This window comes from Equus caballus, chromosome 6 (genome assembly GCF_041296265.1).
Source record: "Equus caballus isolate H_3958 breed thoroughbred chromosome 6, TB-T2T, whole genome shotgun sequence".
Classification (NCBI taxonomy): Eukaryota; Metazoa; Chordata; class Mammalia; order Perissodactyla; family Equidae; genus Equus; species Equus caballus.
This window is the reverse complement of record NC_091689.1, coordinates 40,255,764-40,278,389: the sequence shown is the minus strand read 5'-3', so window position 1 is coordinate 40,278,389 and position 22,626 is coordinate 40,255,764. Positions and strand designations below refer to the sequence as shown.

At 44.6% G+C, this 22,626-nt stretch overlaps 1 protein-coding gene across 50 annotated transcripts in view; it reads right to left on the bottom strand.

Moving 5' to 3' along the window:
• The window catches only part of MICAL3 (microtubule associated monooxygenase, calponin and LIM domain containing 3), a 199,163-nt gene that overhangs the window by 99,212 nt on the left and 77,325 nt on the right, over window positions 1–22,626 (bottom strand). For 49 of the 50 annotated variants that reach the window (XR_011439642.1, XR_011439640.1, XR_011439641.1 and 46 more), the window contains 10 exons: window positions 13,020–13,360; window positions 11,213–11,420; window positions 9,153–9,269; window positions 8,643–8,744; window positions 7,926–8,081; window positions 6,794–6,894; window positions 4,204–4,461; window positions 3,785–3,900; window positions 2,721–2,847; window positions 1,629–1,725 (listed from right to left, as the gene is read on the bottom strand). Coding sequence is in view for 45 of the 50 variants with exons in the window: in XM_070269759.1 (XP_070125860.1) it covers window positions 1,629–1,725; window positions 2,721–2,847; window positions 3,785–3,900; window positions 4,204–4,461; window positions 6,794–6,894; window positions 7,926–8,081; window positions 8,643–8,744; window positions 9,153–9,269; window positions 11,213–11,420; window positions 13,020–13,283 (1,546 nt within the window). In the remaining 5 variants the exon portion in view is untranslated. Of the gene's footprint in view, window positions 1–1,628; window positions 1,726–2,720; window positions 2,848–3,784; window positions 3,901–4,203; window positions 4,462–6,793; window positions 6,895–7,925; window positions 8,082–8,642; window positions 8,745–9,152; window positions 9,270–11,212; window positions 11,421–13,019; window positions 13,361–19,197; window positions 19,340–22,626 lie in introns of those variants that run through there. The other variant, XM_070269732.1, reaches the window with a different exon arrangement.

Below are 22,626 nucleotides of genomic sequence, written 5' to 3'. Positions count from 1 at the left end.
TCTTGAAAAACTGAATACGTAAACACATACACTTGGATGTTTTCTAGTTCATCCATATGTCTTCTATAACATGAAGAGCTTTTATGAAAATCCATTTGTCTTACAGCATCAGAAAAGCTCTGATATGGAGCATTCAGAAGAATCTGTGAACTTGTATTTGTGACCAAGAAAGTCTGCTACCTTAGTTTAGGCAGCTGAAAATATTTAACCTTGGACTAAGTCATTTAGTAATTTGTGAACATAAGATAAAAACCGCATATCATAAAAACCCTATTTCATTTAAGTCTTTCAGTGAAAATGTATTTTGAAACTATACAGTGTCATCCTGGTGTCATCATTGTAAATCTCTTGGCTTCAGAAATTAACTCTATTCTGATGTCTCCTAAGTCTGTATATTCATCAATCCAATACATATTGGGCAAATTCAATATTCCAGGCTCTAAAATAACAGTGAACAAAGATACATTCTCTACTTTCAAGGAGAAGAGATCCTAACAGAGAAAGACAAAAATGTTTCCAACTGCCTGTTGGTCATCATATTCATCTTGATAGCCCAAGAGCATATCAAATTCAGACTGTCAAAGCAGAACTGGAACGTTTTTACTCTCCCGTTTCCTTGTTCAGACTGATGGCAGCACGATTCACAACTACCTTTTGACCCAAAGCACAACCAAGCTGCCAATGCCTTTTGATTCTGGGTCCTTAATATTCTCTCTCTCACATAATTAATACCGGCATTGACAAAATGGCTGCCGTTTTTGACCACTCACTATATGCCAGGCATTGCAGTACAGAATGCTTATAATGTGAGGTGGATATTTGTTACCCCTGTTTCATAGACAAGGAAACCGAAGTTCAGAGATGCTACATAACCTGTTCAAGCCCACGCGATTCACAAATGGCAGAGCTTGGACTGCGACCCAGGTGCACCTGGCCCCAAAGTCACAGTTCTTCTTGCTCCACTGCCTTTTCCCTTCTCCATCCTCAGCGTCAACACCAGATTGAGGCTCCACCACTTTCAGCTTGACTATTGCAACGTACTTCCAACTAGGCCCCTGCCTTTGGCATTTTCCTTCTCCATCCTATCTTACAGGTAGCTGATCAGGTATACTCATGTCACGCTCCTTTTAAAAAAATCTTCAGGGGCCCTTCAATGAACACAAAATATGGAATGGCCTTTATTTCCATCACTGTATCATAACAATGTTGTAGTACTTAGCTAAAATGCTACGGCTTCTTCCATAAAAACCTTAGTTGGCATGTGTGTGCTCATTCTCCCTGTCTCTCTCAACAGCATCGGTATCTGATTTCTCTACACTCTCATAACACCTTAGACCGAGGTTTCTCAACCTCCGTGTTACTGCTATTTTTGGCTGGGTAATTTTTTATTGTGGGAGCTGACTTGTGCACATGGGAGGTTTGGCAGCATCCCTGGATGCCAGCAGCCACCCCCATCATGACAAACAAAAATGTCTCCAGACACCACCAAATATCCTCTGGGGGCAAAATGACCTCTGGTTGAGAACAACTGCCTTACGCAGTACTGTGCACACTGACAGCTCAACAAATAAGTACAGACTTCTCTGTACAGGTTACCTGGATTTCAAAAGGCCATTACCAGAACTCACCATTGCGTATCAACTTTGGGGTAGTTCGGGAATTCACCAGGTTCTCCATTTCCAGATGAATATCTTTTGTTTCTCCAGTATCATATAAATGGCGCACCTGGAAGAAAGATAAAAAGTCATAAAGAGGGAAAATCAAATACCAAGTAACAAATTCCCACCTGAGAGCAGAATGACTGAGAGGAAAGACTGGGACAGCAGGTCGGGCAGTTCAGACAGAGTTACGATGATGACCTTTAAATCCTTTCTGGAATGCAGAGGGGCTACATATAAGCAAATACATAGTAACTGTAATAAGTTGTGCTAAAAACTAGCTACTCAGCCAGGAAGTCCCTTTGATAGTCTCTGTTGGATCATCAATGCTGCCCATCGGCAGCAGGCTTCATGGACGCCTTAGGGACCACACACAAATACAGAGGCGTAAAGGTGTAAACTTCAGGTAGAAAGTGAGTAACAAATTACACTAGAACATAGGCCAATAAATTGAGTGGGCTGCTTTCTGAAAACTGCTGAGCTCTTTGGGATCATTATGCTTTATGAAATGTCACTCTAGTGTACTAATAAGGCTTTAGATATTCTGAGAAATAGCACAGAAGTACAAAAAACAGACCAGTGATGTCTTCTACTTGTAGAGAGTGTCTGACCTTTCAAAGTTCTTTCAAGTGAACAGTCTCACTTGCCCCATGGCGACCCCAAGAGCAGCAGGCATTATCGCCTCCCTTTACAGGTGAAGTGAAACGACCAGTCCAAGTCACAAGTGAGTGGTGGGTGATGGCAGCGCAAGTCACAGCTCCTGACTAGTGAACAAGTGCTGCTTCCCTCACAACCTGCAATCTGAATTAGGAGGCCTGCGATAAAGTCCGGAATCCATCATTTCTGTCACATTTGGTCTTCAACAACTGTCTGCCTCAGCAGCTGGCTCTTCTGCTGATGGGAAATAACACCTATTTTCGCCAATTCAGAGAGCATCTATTTGGATTATGAAAGAAGTGTTGTGTATATGTTTCATATTAATAGATACATTTCAATACTTCAGAGGTCTGATCGGCCCTGAAAATGGGCCCAGACATAGATGACCGACTGGAAGGCTCTTACCTGGCTTGGCCGGAGGAAGTTGACGTTAATATTGGGATATCTGGTGACAGGGTCTATGCTGTATTGGCTGAAGTTTTTACTCACATTCTCAGGGGTGGTCTGGGGCAGCAACCTATAAATACTCTCCCTGCAATAACACACAACAATATAAACAGGCATCACAAACATCTCCCCTCCCTTGACAATATTTCCATTTTATCTGAAGGATACGACAAATCCTCATCCTTGACCAGTTTCCTCCAATCCTACAACAGCCCTTGATTCCATAGGCACTGGACTGGCTAAGGGCTAGAAGAGCAAATACACTGCTGGGGGCAGGGATAAAAAGCCGGATTCTAATTTAAAAAGCAACAAATTTCTGTTTTGTTTCTCAAGTATGCCAATATTTAATTTTTAAGAAAATCACAGATGAAAAAAGAACTTCCCACCAAATTTACCCAGAGCACCTTAAGTAACAGACTTAAAATGACACCAACCACCAATTTCACCCAGGAAATCTTACTTCTCTAGTTTTTCTGGTCACGGCATTTGTTCCACATCAGCAAGCAAATCCTAGGAGTCTTACCTCATTTGCAATAATCAGCTTCAAAATATCTGACATTTGGGAGTCTGAGAAACGTGACGAGCAGTTCAGTGTTTTCCTTTGAATTCAGTCCCATTTAACTTCCTCTCTGATGTCAGTCAGCCCCCGCCCACCATGCTGACTCCATCCCTGCATGTGTTTCTAGTTGACAGAGCACGTAAGGTACTACTGTTTGTATCTGGTTGTGCAGCTGTCTTAGAGGAATCAGACGCCATCCCTCAGTGGTACAAAGATCCAGGTACCATTTGTCAGTAACAACTTTAACTTGGAAAGGGATAAGAGAAGAGCACTTACATTAGATGATCTTTAAATTTCTATGATTTTATGAATAATATCTTGCCTTTCCTCTCTTAAATATGAAAACATCTTTAATTAAGAAAGGGAAAGAGAGAAGGGAGAAAGAGCCTGGATTCTGCCTGAAGACCCAACCACCTGTCACTCCTAGTTTTCTCACAGAAGGACCCCTGCTACTTTCCATTACCTCTCTGCTAGGACTTCCAGGGGGCTTGTTCCTAGAGACCAACTTCGTACCATCCAGGCAGAGTCCATAGCAGCTAAAAAGCCCCGGGCTATTCCTGTTCCCATTGGCCAAAAAGGCTATGAAGGAGAGAGAAAACAAAGAATTAAAATAAATTACCTTCGAGAGTAGTTTTTGGCAACTGTTCAGATACTGGACTTCTATACTTCACAAACTGGGAGAAGGGCAAGTCACAAAAGTTGCTGAATTCCCATGAACACAGGGCTCCCCGCGGCCTGCAGTCCTCGCCCACTTCCTGCTGTGACTCCTGCTTACCTAAGCCACACAATGCTGCAGACACTCGTTTCACAGCCCGGGATACCCAGATTTGTTCCTAATTATTATTGCCTCTACTCTAAGGTGCTGACATCCTTAACACTCACCTCCAGGAGGCTGTCCCCAACCAGAGCCACTAATAATTGGTGTCCATTCTGCTCACGCACCAAGGCGGCGTTCTCGGAGGCATACATACAAGTGAAGTCAAACATGGCCACGTCGGGCTGCCCATAGTGATTGATGGCAAAATCCAGAGATGGCAGCTGCTGCTGGGTGGAAAAGTCTGCTGCCTCCCTGGCATAGCTCAGCAGAGCCTCTTGGTCCACATTTTCCCGGGAAAGCAAGAGCTCTGTGTCGGCGTAGTCCTGTTTCCAGAGAGAGAAGAGACTCGATGGCACAGCCCAGATAAGGATGTCCAGCCTAGCCACCCAGAGCTGTACTACCTGTGTTAGAGAGAACCTGGTTTCACAGCCTTTCCATTCTCCCTGAAGTGATTTCATATCCCAAAGTAAGTCTTTTACACAAATTAAAAAGATAGGGGCCGGCCCCGTGGCTGAGTGGTTGAGTTCGTGCCCTCCGCTTTGGTGGCCCAGGGTTTCACTGGTTTGGATCCTGGGCATGGACATGGCACCGCTCATCAGGCCATGCTGAGGCATCGTCCCACATGCCCCAACTACAAAATACACAACTATGTACCTGGGTGCTTTGGGGAGAAAAAGGAAAAATAAAATCTTAAAAAAATAAAAAGAAAAGGAGCAAAGCTGTTTCTAAAGCACAGGCTTTGCTGCCTAAAAACACAGTCCAAGCCTTCCAGTTACTTGGAGCAAGTCACTACTTTGACCCTGTCCATCCACCTCGTGGGGTTGTTTTCAATACCAAATAAAACAATTTATGTGATGGTACTTTGTAAACTGAAGAAGCATTTTGCCGTTTATATTGTTATCAGCAATCATTATCTTCCAGGTAGCAAATAGCTTTTGGCAACTGGGACCACATGAAGGACTAAGGAAGGACCCGAAAGCTTTAGGTGCCAAAAAGACGTGGAGGGAGGAGCAATAGCAGTCCAGGGGCTGGGAAGAAATACACTGAAGATGGAAGAGAGGTTTTCAGAATAACACATAAGATTCTGAAAGGCTCCAGAGAAACCCACCAAGAAAGAATAGCTCATGAGAGAAAAAAGCTTTCCACCTAAAGGACTGGACAACTCCTTTTCTGTTTGGAGGTTCCTGGCTACTGAGCCAAGTCTACTCTCCTAAAGTGGAGCCTCAGGTTTCCAAGTGCCCCGATGGCACTTTCAGCCACCACTACAAGATGTTAAAAGCCAAAACACAAACACTTGAGTTGGTCCTGGAAACAGCGTTTGTTCAACGTTGAGTAAGTGGCCACAATAGGTTTAATATTTAGCAGCACACACAGAAGGCATGGCCCTTGCCCTCTAAAAAAATGAATAAAAAGGAAAAGTAAATCAGGTCTTGGCATTCTAGATTATTCCTAAATAATTTCAACTGATAACTATAATTTTGCCTAAGATGATAGATTTAAGTCTTAACTTAGTCCCAAGGCACACCACTGGGCTTAGCGGCCATTCCTTATTGATAAAGCATCCAACCATATACATCTTGCTTGGCTTTTGGTAGAATGGGCTGTACAGACTGCTTTGTCTTGTTTCCCCTGATACATAAAGACCACGAAGCTGAGAAACAGATACAGGGTTCACGGGTGGGAAGGAGACTGTGCTGCAGGCACGTGCTCATCAGCTCACCCCTACACTGCTCTCAGATAACACAGTTGTGTAATTCAGACTGAAGTGACTTGATTCATCACCACCCTGACCCAGCTGTGAGTCTGTGGTAAGAACTGTACAGGCTTGAATCAGCACATATGGTGCCTCTTCTAGCCATCTCATCGCACAGGGACAGCAGTGCTCACATTCAGACCAAGGAGACCAAAGAAGACTTAAAGAAACTCTCCCTAAGGAACCATCCACCCTGTGGTTCTCTGACTTCATATTCAGATCATGATCTCAGGAAACATCATACAATGAGTCACCTGGTAAGAAGCTGAGCTGCACCTGACTCAGGATGGACAATAAGCCCTTATTGTTAGGTCATAAAGAGGTCTAAATACGCCCTGTCCAGTCAGTGTTGCCTGGACCTCTGACAGCCATGTCTGCAGTAAAACCACAATCATTCTCAGGCTCCCATCAACACCAGTTATTGCTTCTGGGTAAAACTCCCTTCCCTCTATCACCTTCTCCCAAAAGACAACCTACCAAATACCAACCAATAACCAGTCATAGATAGAATTCACTACAATCACAAACAAAATGACCTAAAATTAAATCAAATATTTAACACAAAATGATATCTGAGATTTGCTCTGAAAGAATCCAGGGGCGGGAATGGGGAGTGGGTTGGGGCACTACTGAAACAATACTGGCCAAGTTAGATAATGGGCACATAGGGTTCATTATACAATTCTCTCTACTTTTGTTTACACTTGAAAATTTCCATAATAAAAGATTTTTTAAAGTTACATTAAAAAACATTAGAGGAGTACATGTTCCCAGGAGATGAGTTTAGGTGGTCATTTTCATTCCCTCGCAGGAAAACTCATCAGACAAGAAAATTCTTTCTCTTGGTGACCACATTAACCAGTACAATATAAAATGTGGTTTGAAAGAAAGCCATCACTCACATGCAGTATCACCCCTTTGTCCAGTAAACTCTGCTTTTTGGCTGTCATAACGAAATAGTGCGTGTCATCTTTATAGTAGACGATGTTCTCCAAGTCGATACCTGTAACCAGAAAACAAACGCGTGCATACAGGGGTTTGCTGAAATGAAGGGACATTAGGGCAGAAGAAAGACCGTCCATGGGTCCACCAAGACCAGGGCTATAAAACTCCAGGGAGGAAAAGAGAAAATTAAAAAAAGACACTTGAGCCGAGGCTCTAGCACATTCAATTCATGACAAGAGGGGAGCTGTCTGCCCTGACACTGCTCTCTAACTCACTGGACACACCAAGTTACCCTAAAGACAATGATCAAGACAAGCAGAAAGATAAAGATGGGAAGAAAAAGAAAGGTTAACCTCTAGTAAGAGGGTTTGGGTTAGCTCTCAGGTTAAACCTCTTTGATAGTCATCAAGGCAATTGAGGGAAATGTCCTAGACTCTTAAGGACAGGACAGACAACTAAACATCGGGAAACAGAGAGTGAACTATCGACTTTTTAATTCAATTAATCTAAAAAATAGATGCAATGGACAGAAATCATGTTCTAGAAAACAGAGAATTGGAATTTGCTGCACATTTTTGTTGCAGCAAAATATCTAAGTTAATCTATTCAAAAGCTGTCACACGACAATCTCACTCCTATCTAGCATGTGGTTTGCTTCAAGACCAAACTGGAACTCAGGAGGAAGACTACATACTCAATGCGTGAAGTCAGGTTCTCAATAAACCAGAGAACTCCCAACCAACAGCTTACGTCACCAAGCACCATCACTGAGAGCGATGGCACAGAGGAAGGGGCTGGAGAAGAGTTGGTAGAAGGCAAAACAAACACTTAAAACAAACAGATAAGTAAAAACCAAAACCAGAGCAGCCCAGCCCAGCCACTGTGATGAGGATGAAGAATCCTGGAGTAGGAGACAAGCGATGTGGAAGGCATTACGCTAGGAACAAAGTATGGGAGTGAAGAATGAGCAGAGTGCAAACAGCACAACAATAACCCCAATGACCACCCACCCCTCAAACTCTCCAGAGAAAAATCACAAGTGGTTATTTAAACTTCTATCCTTATTGCTTTGGAGGCATCTACACCAACCTGTGGCTTCCCTCAGTTGCTGGAAAAATTTTTGGTTGAAAATAAAAGCCACACCACTGATCTCTTCCACTTTGGCTTCTGCTGTTGTATTTCTGTTAATAAAATTTGCTGTAATGGCAATGGCCAGTTTGCCACGAAATTCTTTGCGACGAAATCCTGGAAGGAAAGAAATTTTTAGAGGTAGCAATAGCTGGCTAGAGAAGAAGGAAGATCACTTCAAACAGGAGGAGTGTTGATGAAGGCATTGGGAACGTGGGGAGTGGGGGTCAATGGGAAAATCTGGGGGCAGCTCTTCTCTATCCGAAAATAAAGTATTTACCTTCCAAAGAACATAACAATTCAGGAAAGAAGTCAACGTCTCCCACACACTAATAAACAATTTGAAATCTGAGTGGCCAGAATATTACTCAGTACTAGGGATTCCATGAAAAAAAAAGGGAAGCCACCTGCTCATTCAACTTAGATTTAATCCTGCAGTGCCAACTGCTCAAAGTTTAGCTTGTCTCCTAGCACCCCAACAAGAGTGCCCTATAAGAAGTAACCCAAGAACCAGTTGGCTAAGGGAAGGCTGGGGCCTGTTATTCAATTAGAATAGGTAGCACACATATGCAGACTCTTAGGAGTGTGGACTCTGATGATACAAACTCACACACCAGGGTTGGAAGAGGGTCACCCTTCACTCTGCTATGAACCACGTAAAGCAGCATTGACCAATACCTTCCAAGGTGTTCCTCCGGCCATCCCCTCCGATGATCACTTCAAATTCGTACTCCGATACAGGATGAGTTTTGGGGTGCACTAGTGCCCGCCAACCTATCCCTGTAGACCAAAGTCAAAATGAAGGTCACTACCCACACCTTATTCATATATCTAAGATATCTCTAGATATTCTGGTAGGCAGACTGCACAACATCCCAAGCCAAAAACACTAGGTGTAAAAGCATGGGATACAAACCCACAGAAACAAGAAAGCCTTGAAGAAGGCTCACAAAGGAAGGGTCCCCATCATACGATTTTCTACAATGAATACTGCAATTGTTGCAGTGCTGCAATGTTTAATACTATGCCAAAGGCCTTCTCATTCAGTAAAAAGTTCCTCAAAAGACACAGGCCACACAAATGGAAAAGCCCCTTGAACTAGTTCTGAAAACAACCTGCAGATTCCTACAGTTTTCTCCCTCATTCACTGCCCTTTAATCCCTCCCTTATTTGTCCAATCCAACTCACGTTCATTTTCTTGGTCCTCAGGAGGCTGTACAAGTCCTTGGAATTCCACATTGACATGGATTTCAATGCCTAGGATCAAGGCTACTTTCAAAAGTATTAGTTGAAGCTGACGGATACCTGGGTAAACAAAGAGATTACACAAGTAGGGGCACACTGAAAAGAGAGTACTTGTCAGTGGTCACTGCTCACGTTCCCACCTGCCCACCTATGCAGAGTTTATTCAGATTCTCAAAGCCTCCTGTAGCAGGAGACATTTTTGAAGTCATGTTCCATAGCTTCCTTCTTTTCTAAGGGCAAATATAATTCAGTGCAAGAGATGTTCTGGAGAGACACACAAGGCCATGCCCGCCTCTTGGGTTAGTTTTCAAAACCACCAAAAGATCTGAGACAACATGAGATGGTGGCCAATAGGAGACTCTCCTTTCCATCTCCCCCTGATTCAGTCAGAGCCACAATTCAGCAGAATCTACACTCCTGACAGGACACTGTACTTACCACAGAAGGCAGAAGATGTGCGCTCACAGGTGTGCTTTCCAGTCTGACACAAAGGGGCTGCTGTACTGCTCCCCAGGATTCCCACAGCATCTCTTTCATCCTACTACCTCACTGACTTTCACACATCCTTACAGGGTGAGAAGGGGACGCCTCAATCCAACCTTAGTCTCTTGTCATTGCCCCTCCCACCACTGGTCTACAGTTGCAGAAACCAAGGCTCAAAATGATTGAAAATCTTGCTCATTATCATAGTGAGATTTATTTATTTGTTCCATGTCCAGTGAGTATCTACCAAGTGCCAGACATGGCAGCAGCCCCAGGTATACTCAGATAAAAATCTAGCCCTTGATGTAGGACCATCTCAGCTCCAGGATAAATCCTGCCACACAGAAGGCAGACAAATCCACTGAATTAAAGACCCTTGGTCCCCTCCTAAGACCAATCCTACCTGCAGTCTGTGAGTAATCTGCTCACAGGACATGCAAATCCTCCTCTAAGTCATCTTGGTCATCTTTCCCAGGTTACCACAACCACCACCCTTCTGAGTCACACTCCCAAAGACTCATTAATCCCATGCTAGAACACACTTTCTATTTGCAGACAACTGGGTTCCAAGATGCTTTACACATTAAAGCCTGATGGATGGGCAGAGTGCTTCCTCTGCCAGTGGAATGGGGCAGCTTTTGGCCACTGTTTGATAAACTGGCACAACCGCTTCAAACAGCAAAAGGTTCAGTTGTTGAATATATCTACAAGACACATCTGAAGGAGCTCAGAACAAAAGTTCCTTGACAAGCTTCTCTGGAATCATTAATGATGATCAATAAACAAGACTTCGACTTCATAATGTAGATACTGTCTGTTCTGAATTGCTTTTCAGATAGGCCACTCAACAGTCATGAAAACGAAATCACTGGCTCCATTAACCTGTATTTACTCTATGGGATCTCAGAGATGCATAGGTCCAAGCAGAGCATGGAGATGACAAGAGCGTAGCAAGAGCTATCCAGGCTGCAGACCTCATGAGAATCACCTAATCAAAGGAATCCCATTATTGACTTGCCATTCATGACCAAACTAGGAGTCTGCTTCTTCTACAACTGTGGTTTCCCCAGGACTGTGTCTCCACAGCATTTGTTCTTACATTAGTAGAGCATTTATCTTATCACATGACAGAGACCCATATGCCTTGTACTTCTTCCACTGGACTAAGAACCACCAAAGGGTCAAGGCCCAAACCGGTCCTCTGTTTCCTAGCCTGGCCCCAACGCCTGCCCCACCCACTGCAAGTGCTCAGTAATAATTCAAGACTTAACTAAGAAATCATTAAGCTAAAGTCACTTCATAGGAGATACCCTGGTAGCTAAGAGTCCTAAGTTACAGAACAAACACATGGCAGCTATTTTGACTCTGAGCAGAGTACGTTTTCTATACAATAGATACTAATGATATCAGAACAAACTGGGCTGTTGTGTATGAATTGCTCAGATAATCTGCCTGTCTCTTTCTACTGAACAAGTGGGTAGGGGGCAGGGGTGGGATCTTACAGAACTGGTTTTACTTACTGATATGGTCAATGGCTCCAGCACAGAACTTGCCATAGAACTTCTTGGCACCCAGACCTCGCAGATCATGTATGGTGAATGGCCAGAGATGCAAGACATTGTTGCGGGAGAAGGCATCTCGTTTCTCAATAACGACCACCTTAGCTCCCAATAAGGATAAGTCAATAGCTGTGCGGAGACCACAGGGGCCAGCTCCAATGATGAGACACTGAAAAACACAGCTGCTTTCAGGGCATAGGCAGCACCTCTTGAGAAAGCGCACATTTCTATAAAAGTTCCATGATCTCATAACCTTCATTCCCTAAAGTCCCCAAATAGGGCTATTCTCCCCACTACCATGAAACCTTCAAACCCATCTGGGTCATAGCAGTGCATCTGCAATGCTCGAGAGAAAAGCTGATGATTGCTATGGACAGATCAGACTCTTCATCATCAGTGCTGGATGTAAGGCCAGCACACGTTTGCCTTGTAGGCCTGCACCATATTTCAACAAACGATTTGAAAATCACATCCCATCTTTCATCAATAGCAGGAGACAATTTGGAAGGTCTGTAAGTCAAGGGGATTGCTGTCCAAGGAGAGACATACATTATTAAATACATAGTTCAGGCAATCAGAGTCCTGGAATGGGTCTACCACTCAATGATTCTCAGGAGTCAATTTTCAAGAGCCAAAGTTCCATGTGCTGAAAAGAGTTCTAAAATTACCATCTTTAGACTGAAAGTCCAGGGAAATGGTCTTGAAGGTCCATATTCTAGAGAAGTAGGTGACACTGGACACTTACCTTAACTAACTGGCATTGCATGTGCAGAACAAAAGAAAGATGCAATGCTTTTGGCTTTGAATTCTCTTTCGTCTTAATAAAACTCCAGAACTCACAAAAATCAGGCCTTTGAATTTCTCGAATTTTGCTGATGAATATTTACCCAAATGCAAATCTACCAGGGATGGGTGTCTAGGTATCCACACAGGGCAAATTAAAGCTCATGAAAGGACGTTAATGACATAGTCATGAAGCCATTTACAACTTCATTTCCCTGCTAGCTTTTTTCCAAACTTCTCACAGAAGGTGTTCTTATATAAAGAGGAAAGCAGGAAAGGTACTGTTCCTTCTCTACTTCCTCACACCCACCCCTGCACAGGTGACTGAATATCTCAGGTCTTTGCCCAGGCCTACCTGTTTCATGGAAACTATTTCTCTAGATTGTGAAGAAAGCAAAAGAAACATTTTGGTTCACAAGGCCCTTGGTTATCAAAACAGACCTTTGGAGTATGGATGAAAAGAGGTCTGAAGCCTGCCAATCCTCAGTTGGCAAATACAATCTATACCTTACTAGTTACTGAGTATGGAATGATGGCTTTGTAAAGATGACATGGCAAGCACCACAAAGCCATGTTCAGATAAGATGCTAACAGGGCTTGGGTAGTCCTTTGGCTAAGTGACCTGCATCCTCCTAGCAGCATGAGATTCAAAACAGAGCCTCACAAAATAAGAAATTCCTACCCTACTTGACTTTAGGGTTGTTCTGAGATAGCTGAAACTTGAATGTTCAATATGTGAACACAGGGAATAAGAATAGGGTCTGGCACACAGAACAGTCAAATGAACACAGGCAATGGATCCACAAAATTTCAACAAGGTATAAGCTTGACTTGCTATACAAGGTGGTGGCTAGACTCTGCCTAGTTCTCACCCAGTCTACCTCTACTCAATCCTTTTCTTTGGCCCACCTCTACTCAAACTCTTTTCTTTTCTGGTTAAATCTTAGGTCAGTGATCCCAGGCCTGAGGGCAGCCAAACCCTCACCTTGGTGTTGGCGCATGCTTTCCCCTTTTTGTAGTCCTTGTGGCTGCCCCGTTTGTCCAGCTTTGCCCAGAGGGCTTTGGCTTTCCAGTAGTTAAGCTTGGACTTGAGTTTGTGATAAAAGGAGCGGTAGTCCTTCGGCTTCAGCTCCAGGTGGTCACAGAGCTCTTGGAAGGCCTTGAGGGTCCCCTTGCAGGTGGTGGCCTGCACAAACCGGTCAAAGAGGAGGTGAGCTCGATTCACCATCTCCTTCTTGCTCTCCTCCATGCCTCCCTACTCTCAGCACCCTCTGACAAAGGGAGCAGTGGGATGGCTGCTGATCCAGCTGACACAGTCACGTTAATCTAACAAAAAGAAAGAAAAAGCAACAGTTAGCAAATCCAAATTTGTATCTATAAACATTTTCTAGGAGACATAACTCTTTCGAAGTGGAGTTCCTCAGTGTCATAGTCATTCACTCAGCAAACACATACCACACACCTTCTACACTCCAGCAGTCTCTGGGACACTGGGGATGGAAAGTGAGTAAGACGGTGTTTGCTTTCAAGGACCTTACAGCTTAGTGGGTGAGACAAACTCACGAACAGAATGTTAAATGTAGCAGGCTAAGTGTCATTAGAGAGAGAGGCACAGGGACTTGGGAACATAGAAGAGCATCTAAATCATAGGGAGGGGTCCTTGTTGAAAATGAACCTCTGAGAAGCGACAGCTGAGTCTCTCAGAATAAATAAGTGCTAGCCAGGCAGGGCAGAAACGCAGGACATGGGAAAGAAAGTAAAATAGGAAGGCTTGTGAGTGAATCTTACACTTGAAAGAGTCAAGACTGATCCCCAGGTTGCCAGCTTAGGCCACTGAGTAAATGGTGACACTAGGCCAACGGATTAAAGACAGCACTCATTTGTGAGGGTCGGGTGGCGAGTTCCGTTTTGGACCTGTTACATTTGAGCTGCCTTAGTGGAGGCGCTCTCTGGGCTGTCTGGTATGAGTGTGAAGCTCAGTGGAGTAGCTGGAGCCCCAGCCCCAGATTTGGGAGTCAGTAGCATCCAGGTGAGAATTGAACCTACGAAAGCCGGTAAAATCACACAAGGAGAATCCATGGGAAGAGAAGAGCCTGGGGCTCTGGATGAGAGCTGGGACTCATCCACCTGTAAGGGGCTGGTAGAACGAGATGAGCTCTCTAAAAAGATGACGAGGCACAGTGGAGAGCAGCCTGAAGAGAACAAGGGCAGTGTCACAGAGTCTAGGCAGCACAAAGTCAGCAGGGATTTAAAGGACTGAAAACTCCTGCCACTGCATGTGGCCCATGGCAGGGTGGGAAGGTTTTACAGCCACTCCACTTTGCCCACAAACTTATTTAACAATAATGGTGATGATGTCTATTCCTTCCACTTATCAAAAACATCCACACACCTACCATCCTACGTTTGCTGGATAGAAGCTTTAAGATGGGAAATGGCACCTTACATGCTCTTTTATCCACCCACTCCTTTGGGTCTGTCTCAACATTTTTCTACCATGTTTTATTTATCATTACCACTTAGAACTATTTTTGGGAGGGAGGAGGTAAAGGGCCAAAGACCAAAACTAAGCCTTAGCAAGTAATGAGACAAGCACTAACATGGCTCTGAGCCCACACCTGTCAGATACTGGTTGCATGAGCCTGAATAACCAGTATAAGACACTTGGCCTCACTAGGCCTCAATTTTCCCTTGTGTAAGACTAGGAGGTTAGACTGAACCATCTCTAAAACTCTCTTCCAATTCTGAAGTTCTCTGAGTTCAGTGCTGAGAAAATCTTCTCGGTCACAGTACTCATTTCTGGTGCTCTAGTCAGAATGGTTCATCACAGGTGCATCATCAACTTACCATGAAGGTGACAGACAGGACTGCACTGGAAATTTAGTTTAAAGAGGATTTACTCTTGGAGATGGGCAAAGGCGGAGGAAGGAGCTGTTCATCCACTGTGTTCAGGAGGGGCACAGAAGCAAGGAGTGAACCAACCTGAGGGTAGTGGGAGCCCCCAAACTGTATGTGCTGATGAAATAAATTCTCCGAAGACAGACACAGAAGAGACCCATGCTCTGTCCTGAAGCTCTGACACTGAGTCAGCCACTGAGCAACAAAATCCCCCTTCGTGAAGGAGAAATAAAATTCTGCTTCTTCCTACACCTCACCATGATATTATAAGGTTAAACCAAATCAACTGGAGATGTGTCAAGTTTCACGAGAGAAAGCAATAACTAAATACAAGGAACTGCCATTTTCCCCTTTTCTACGTCAACAGGCACAACACTCTCTGTGTTCCATGGAGGCCAAGTTGAAGACAGTAATTCTTTATCTGAAAGACACTGACTTACCTTCTCATCTCAAATATGTCACTTACTCCACAACCCTCCTGGCTCTGGATATGAAAACTACACTGCTAAAAACACAGCTTGTCCCAACATCCACACGGCCAGGAGGCCAGCAAGGAATGCAATTAACTGGAACTAACCTTCAGTTTTCCTTAAATAAAAGTTTATTCTAGGTAGCAGTAAAAAGCAAGAGAAATATTTTAAAGTTCCTAAAAAGAGCCCATTCTTTATCATATAAACCAACTCTTATCTTAGACATGGTAGGTAGTTAAAAGATGGCTTGTAGGGGCAGAAAAAGCCAGATGTGTTTATCCAAAGGCAGAAGAAAGGGTGAGATGTGACAACCAGTGACTAGAAACAAAGGTACCAGAGTGATCGCTCCATCAGGGGCCCTCTTTGCCACTTGCCTTCTTTGTGGGGATTTCTGTAGCTTTATTTGTTTTTTTGGCAAGCCTACAGCATTTTGCAATCCTGACCTTGCATACTCTACCTGTGTTTATAGTCAGCTTTAACTCCACCAGAGACACAATGTTTGCAAAGCTTTGAATACACCTGGTCTGATCTCTCTGCCTCCTGTCAAGGGAGAAAATGATTTTCTTTGTTCCTAAACAGCAGCCCCACCTTCCATTCCTTGACAGGATTTGGTGCACTCAGTGCCTGATGTTCTTGCTGAAACCAACACATTAAAGCTCCTGCAACATGTACTTCTAAAATGCTTTCCCCATAACGCCTGCCATAATGCCTGTCCTATGCTCATACCTCCCTCAGAGTCTTAGGCATTTATTTTCAAAGAAGAACGTGTAGGCTGTAGCCCACTCTGTTTGAAACAAATATTCACTTCCAAAGAGCTGGTAACTACCACAGATAATTTCCAAATCAGACCCCACCACAGATGAATACCTTCATTAATAACTGGCCCCCAGTCCTTCTGTTGATATAAAATACTTTGAAATTAACAGGGATCAGCCACAGCTCCCAAACAGCTGCAGTGCGCCTGCTTCTGAGCAGCAGGCAAGTATTAAGATTCAAGCCTAAGGGATTTCAACCTGCAGGTCACTAATGACAACAGATAAATAGAGGTAAGTTGGTCCCTGGAACAATGCGGCAGGCACCCAAGGTAAGACTACACAATATTAATTCCCTTGGGCTGCCTCGCTTTTCCTACTCTGCAAAGCAAATGACCCCAGCAGGAAGACATTCGAGAGTGCTACCTCATTATTCTGTCACTCTGTGGACCGGCACTGCCTCATCTCGTAAGGGAACTTATCCAGCATTCTGATCCACACTGAGAGCAGCTGGGGAGAACTACAGGAGAGGGGCCACTTTTATTATTGCCCTCATTTCCCTCATTCCTAAAGGTCAAACCCAGGTCCCGCTCCTCCTGGTCTCTCTCAGACCACCCCTGTGTACCATACATCCCAATATCCTGGGAAAATCAACATTCATAATCACAGGAACCTAGAGACCAGGAAACCTGGCCAGAAGGTGCCAGAAATCCTGGGGACTGAAAAGCCAAGGTGTGGAAGGAAGGGCTACAGGGAGCGAGGAGCCTGAGGAGGGAACAGGAAGAGGAGAGGATGCCAGGTTTCCAAGGCATCGATGCAATTTCTGCCAGTTGACAATATCCTGCGTGTTTTGTCCCGTGGCAGCTGACTGCTGACTCAGAAGCCTTGCACATTCCTTGGCTGTGGAGGAAAGTGCTGGAGAGACAGCCTATGAAGTACACACAGGAACAGAGTTTATGTTTCTATTTACAACAGGAGTAAAAGGTTGTCTGACTCATAGCTGGTTATGAGAACACTCAATCTCTGGCTCTTAGAATAGGTGAGTGGTTATTTGAGGGGTAGAGGGAGAATTATCTTTAAAAATAGAAAAAGGATGGGGCTGGCCCAGTGGTGCAGCAGTTAAGTTCACATGTTCCATTTCGGGGGCCTGGAGCTCGCCGGTTCAGATCCCAGGGGTGTGGACCTATGCACCACTTGTTAAGCCACGCTGTGGCAGGCGTCCCACATATAAAGTAGAGGAAGATGGGCACTGCTGTTAGCTCAGGGCCAGTCTTCCTCAGCGAAAAAAAAAAGAAAGAAAGAAAGAAAAAGAAAAAATAGAAAAAGGAAACAAAACAACAAATAAGAATTAAACTTCCAGAGTACGAAACTAGAGCCAAATTTAATTTTCTCTCTAGCCACTGCACCATTAATACACCAGATGTGCCAATCTGTCTCATACAGGAATCTATGAAATGTTCCTTTCCCAGCCTAGTCAGTCAGAGGTGTGACTTGTCTAAATAGATGTTAGAAGCAGGTATACAAAATGTCATTAGGAGGAAACTTAGATGAAAAATGTGCTTCAGATTATAGACATTCCTTCGTGTCTTGCCTCAGAAACAAGGACCAAGGTCGCCAAATGCCTTGGGTTCTTGACCAGTCTTTCTGCAACAAGGGCGGCTCAGGTCACTATCATCTGTGGATGGGGACACTGAGGCCCTCGCCTGGGTTGGGGGTCAATGAGCTGACAATCAGACCATCCGGGAATGAGCCTCCTTGTCACCTCTAACGCTTCCCAGTTCCTGTACCAAGCGCTTCTCATCTCTCAGAGCCCTCTGATAAGGTTTCTAGATAAGGGAACAAGCTCAAAAATACAAAAGGAAAGCAGTCTTTCTCATGTATTCTTGTTCCTGTGTGTACTCCATCCTCAGCTCTTTTCTGACTTTCCATCATCTTTAGCATCAAACTGCCACTTAACAGGATGTTGAAGAAACAGGAAACTAGCCCCCACCCCTACCTCCATGTCCCTCCCCACTCCATGCACCTGCTCTGTAGTCACAAGGTACGACTCCTCATCTGCACCAACCATTCCACAAGGACACTGTTTCCACGGCTGTCTCCTCCACGACTGAGAGCTTGCTTAGGGCAGGGGCCAGCTCTTTGTACTGTAGCCTGACCTATTGTGGAAACGTACTACATTGCTGTGGAGTTGATGAGGGGATTCCGTGCGGGAGCCCAGCAGCTCAGCACTGTAAGGACCAGTCCTGGGGAGAAGCATTAGTTTTGGCTCTTGTCGCTGGGGGAGGTGGAGGAGAAGTGGTTAGATGTTACAGAGGAGCCTTCGAACGTGCTACTGAAAAGCGGTATCTCAGAACGGAATGGTCAGCCTGGCAGGGAGTGATATTCTAAGAGGAGTAGTTAGCAAGAACGTTGCACTTTTGTTACAAAGCCTCACACCACGGTATTCTTGTCTGTGAAATGGCCCTCTCCAGGGCGGTTTGAGAGGAGCCTGGACCAGATGACCTCTGGGTTCTCTTCCAAGTCTCCAGCTCTGAAAGACACTGGTATGGCCCTAACTCTTACGTTATATCTTCTCTAACTTTTTATTTTTACTTTTTGCTAATAACCTATTTCTTCAGGAAAAGCAAGTTAAGAACACCTACACAACTGAGAAGTAAAGTGAGTCAGAAACGAACTGACCTCTGCCTTGTGGGTGTCACCTCAAACATACCATAGAAGTCCACGTCAGAACCAAACACCCAACAAACACGATGGGTGTACTGGTGCCAGTGCCCATGCCTGTCCCAGGCAATCCAGAGAACGAGGAGTCAAAAAGAACAAGGCCCAAGGCCCAGGGTCTTATAAATAGTTCCCTCGTCTGCAGAATGAAAGTAATACCCATCGAATCACAGGGTTTTGCAGGAATTGAGGTAATGAATACAAAATGCGCAGCAGTGCCAGGCACATAGCAACACCCAATAAATGGTAGTATTGTTATGACTATTTAGTAGTTTATAGTCCCAGCAACAAAAGGTTACACTCAGGCTAATAAATGGCTACTTACAGAACGGAGTGAGAGAGTGCAGATAGTTCTGTTGGGAAGGGAAGAAAAATGTTTCGCAACTTTCTCTGTTCCATCATCACTCTTTACCCTCTCCATTCCATCTGTTCTACAAGGTGTGATAATGGCACTGGGTGGGAGGGGCTAAAGGAATAAAATCTGTGTCAACAAGTTCCCACCAAATTTGGATGTTAAAACAAGAACGATGAAAGGACTTCTATGAATAACGGTAAAAACAGCTAACATACTGAATAGTTGCTAGTTGGAGATCCATACCTTATCTCACTTAATCTTCACCACAGTCCCATGAGGTCAAATATATTATCACCATTTTGCAGATGGGGAAACTACAGCTTAAAGAAGTTGAAAGATCACACAGCAAGAAAGCAGTGCAGCCATGTTTTGCATCAGACTGTCCACTGCAGAGCCCAAGGCCTTAGCCATTACGAAAAACCACCTGAGAATGTGGCTTGAGAAATAAAAGCTCATTAGAATGCATGCTCCTGGTCCCTCGCTGCCTGAAGGCCAGAACCTGCAAGTATAACAGATAGACCCTGTCTGCTAGGAAGATAGCTGCCCAGCTATCAAAAGATATGCAGTTTCAAGTAAATTTAGCAAGGACACATAACACAGGACTCTCTTTCTTCTCACCATTTATCGCTGTGTCTGCCCCTTTGAAAGGGGAGTTCTTTCATAAATGGAAGGAAGGGCAGTCTGGTTTCACAGTAACTCTTCCTATTGGCTGCTGGGAGGCTAAGTGCTAACACACACGCTCACCAGGCTGCACTCTTCAGCAGGTTCCAGCACCCTGGCCATCAGCAGTGCCTTTGAGGAGTCAATCACAAAGCATTTTCGAATCTCCTAACGCTTCTCCATTCATTGTAGGAACTCAGGGCAGGACAGGAGGTGAACCTCAGCCCACCCACTACTGAGCATCCAGAGCTGAGTTACAAAGAGACCAACACCCTCCTGCCCCACGGGTCTGAGAGCATCGCTAGGCCCCGGGCTTCAGGCGGTGAAAGGGCCTCTGACTGGGGAGAAAGGCTCTCTGAGGCTGTGGGAAAGCACAACCAAAAGCTGTTCTTTTCCAGAAGAGTGAGTCCCATCTATTCTGCTCAGCACTATGTGCCCAGTACCAGGCACACAGTAGGCACTCAACGAGTTTTTGCTGACTAGATGGCTACCAAGCCACTTGTGCTTGTGCAGACTCAGGAAGCGGTCTGGCTGGCAGCTGTGCAGGGTGCCCTCTGGGGCCACTACAGTACAGGAGCTCAGAGAAGCGGCAGCAGTCCAAAGGGCTGTAAAAATCCCATAAAGATGACTGGAGAGCTGGTGGGGAAAGTGCAAGGTCCCAGGAAGCACTCTGCAACATCTAATTACCGCCCTCTCCCAGGGGCAGAGCCTGCAGCTAAAGCTTTATAACGCTTGCCCAGAACACACAAACACTGGCAAGAGATTAACCTGGAACAGAATGTAGATGTTTCTCAGTTGTCCAGTCCGCCTACTACCAACTGCCACAAATCACAAAACACACAATGGTCAGGGCTGGGTGGGACATGAAAGGTCATCCAGTCTCATCAGCCATCACACACTTGCATCTTCTGTATGTCATCCACATCATGCAAACAGCTCCAATGACAGGCAACTTTCTACCTTATGAAGTTGTCTTCACAATCTTTGAACAGCCTCAAATGTTAATTTCCCAAGTACTCAATTTCTATGTAGAAGACCAAAATCATTCGTTTTTTAAAAAACATAGTTTTTTTACCCAGTGATCTAAAATTTCTCTCTTAGAGGCATCCAGAACAAAATTAGTTCCTCTTACATAACAGCCTTCCAACTATTTGCTCTCTATACAGTCTCCTCAGTTCCTTCAACCATTTCTATTTTCACATGGTTTTCAGCTTCTTCACCTTCTTAGCATTCTTCCACAAGCTCCTACCATTAATGTCCATACCCAACTCATCAGCCTTCCCTCCTATGACAATGAAAGACAACTATCCACATGCCTACCTAAAGCAACCCTCCCACTGTGTATCGATCCCCTCCCCTCTCTCTCACTCAGCGACATCACTTCCCACATTGGTCCCTTTCTCCTGCCTTGAGCCCTCCGTGCCAAACCAAACTATTCCCATCAACATGAGACCTCTCTTCTTTAAAACCCTGACCCCAGCCCCTCTGACTAGCTTACTCCACTCCCCAAAAGCACTGTCTGTGCTTGTGGTCACGATTTTCTCTTCTCCCACTATCTTCTGAACCTCCAACAATTAGGCTTCATCCCCACCACTCCATGGAAATGCCTCACCAAGGACACGCGTGATTTCCACACTGTCAAATCCAACAGTCAACTCCCAATCCTGGTTTCCTCAGCCTATGTGCAGCACAAGTCACGCTTCACCCCCTCCTCTTGGCCTCCAGGACAAATACTCCCTTGGGTCTCTACTTGCCTCATTAGCTGCATCCCACGTCCTCGGCTGGTTCCTCACATATCCCCAACCTTTGCATATTGAAATGGCCATGGCATCACTCAGTCTTTGGGTCTCTTCTCAATCTACATTCACTCCCTACACATTAGTGGCTTTCAAACTTTAAAAATCATACACAGTTATCTCTCTGTATATTTTTATATAAATGTAATCTTTTAAAAGTTTCACAAGACAAAATATATCCTTTCTACTGCAATACTCTGATGTTTTCTATTCTATTTCATCTAAAAAAAAATTGCTGATCCCCACTGTATTGATTCCATGATCCATTAATCAGACACAACCCACTTTGAAAAACTCTGCCCTTGATGATTTCTTCTAGTCCCAGAGCTTTAAGCACCATTTTATAGTACAGAGTTGATGGCACCCAAATATTTATTTTCTCTCTTCTGAACTTGTATAATCAATTGCTTACTTGACATTTCTACTTGGATATTTGACAGGCATCTCAAACTTACGCACAAAACCAAGCCCTTGATTCCCATTCCTGCCCCTTGCTTGCTTCTTCCTTAGTATTCTGCATCTCAGCAAATGGCACCACCATCCACCCAGCTGCTCAATCCAAAACCCTGGGAATTATCTTAATTTCTGTCACATTCCATAACCAATTCTTCAGTAACTTCTGCCTGTTCTATCTTCAAAATACAGCCCAAATCTAACCACTTTTCAGCGTCTCTTCCTCTAGTACCCTCGTCAAAGTCACCACCACCCCTCACTTGGATCACTGCAACAGCCTCTCCCTGCTTCCACTGTCCAAATCCGCCCCCCCTCCACCCTCCCCACCCCGTATTTCCCACACAGCAGCCAGAGCATTCACTTAACTGTCAGTCAAACCAGGTCACGCCTCTGCTCAAATGCTCCAATGGCTTCCCATCTCAGAGCTAAGCTCAGTCTTTACAAGGGCTGATAAGGCTCCGAGTGAGCTGCCCTCACGTCCATCTCCTCA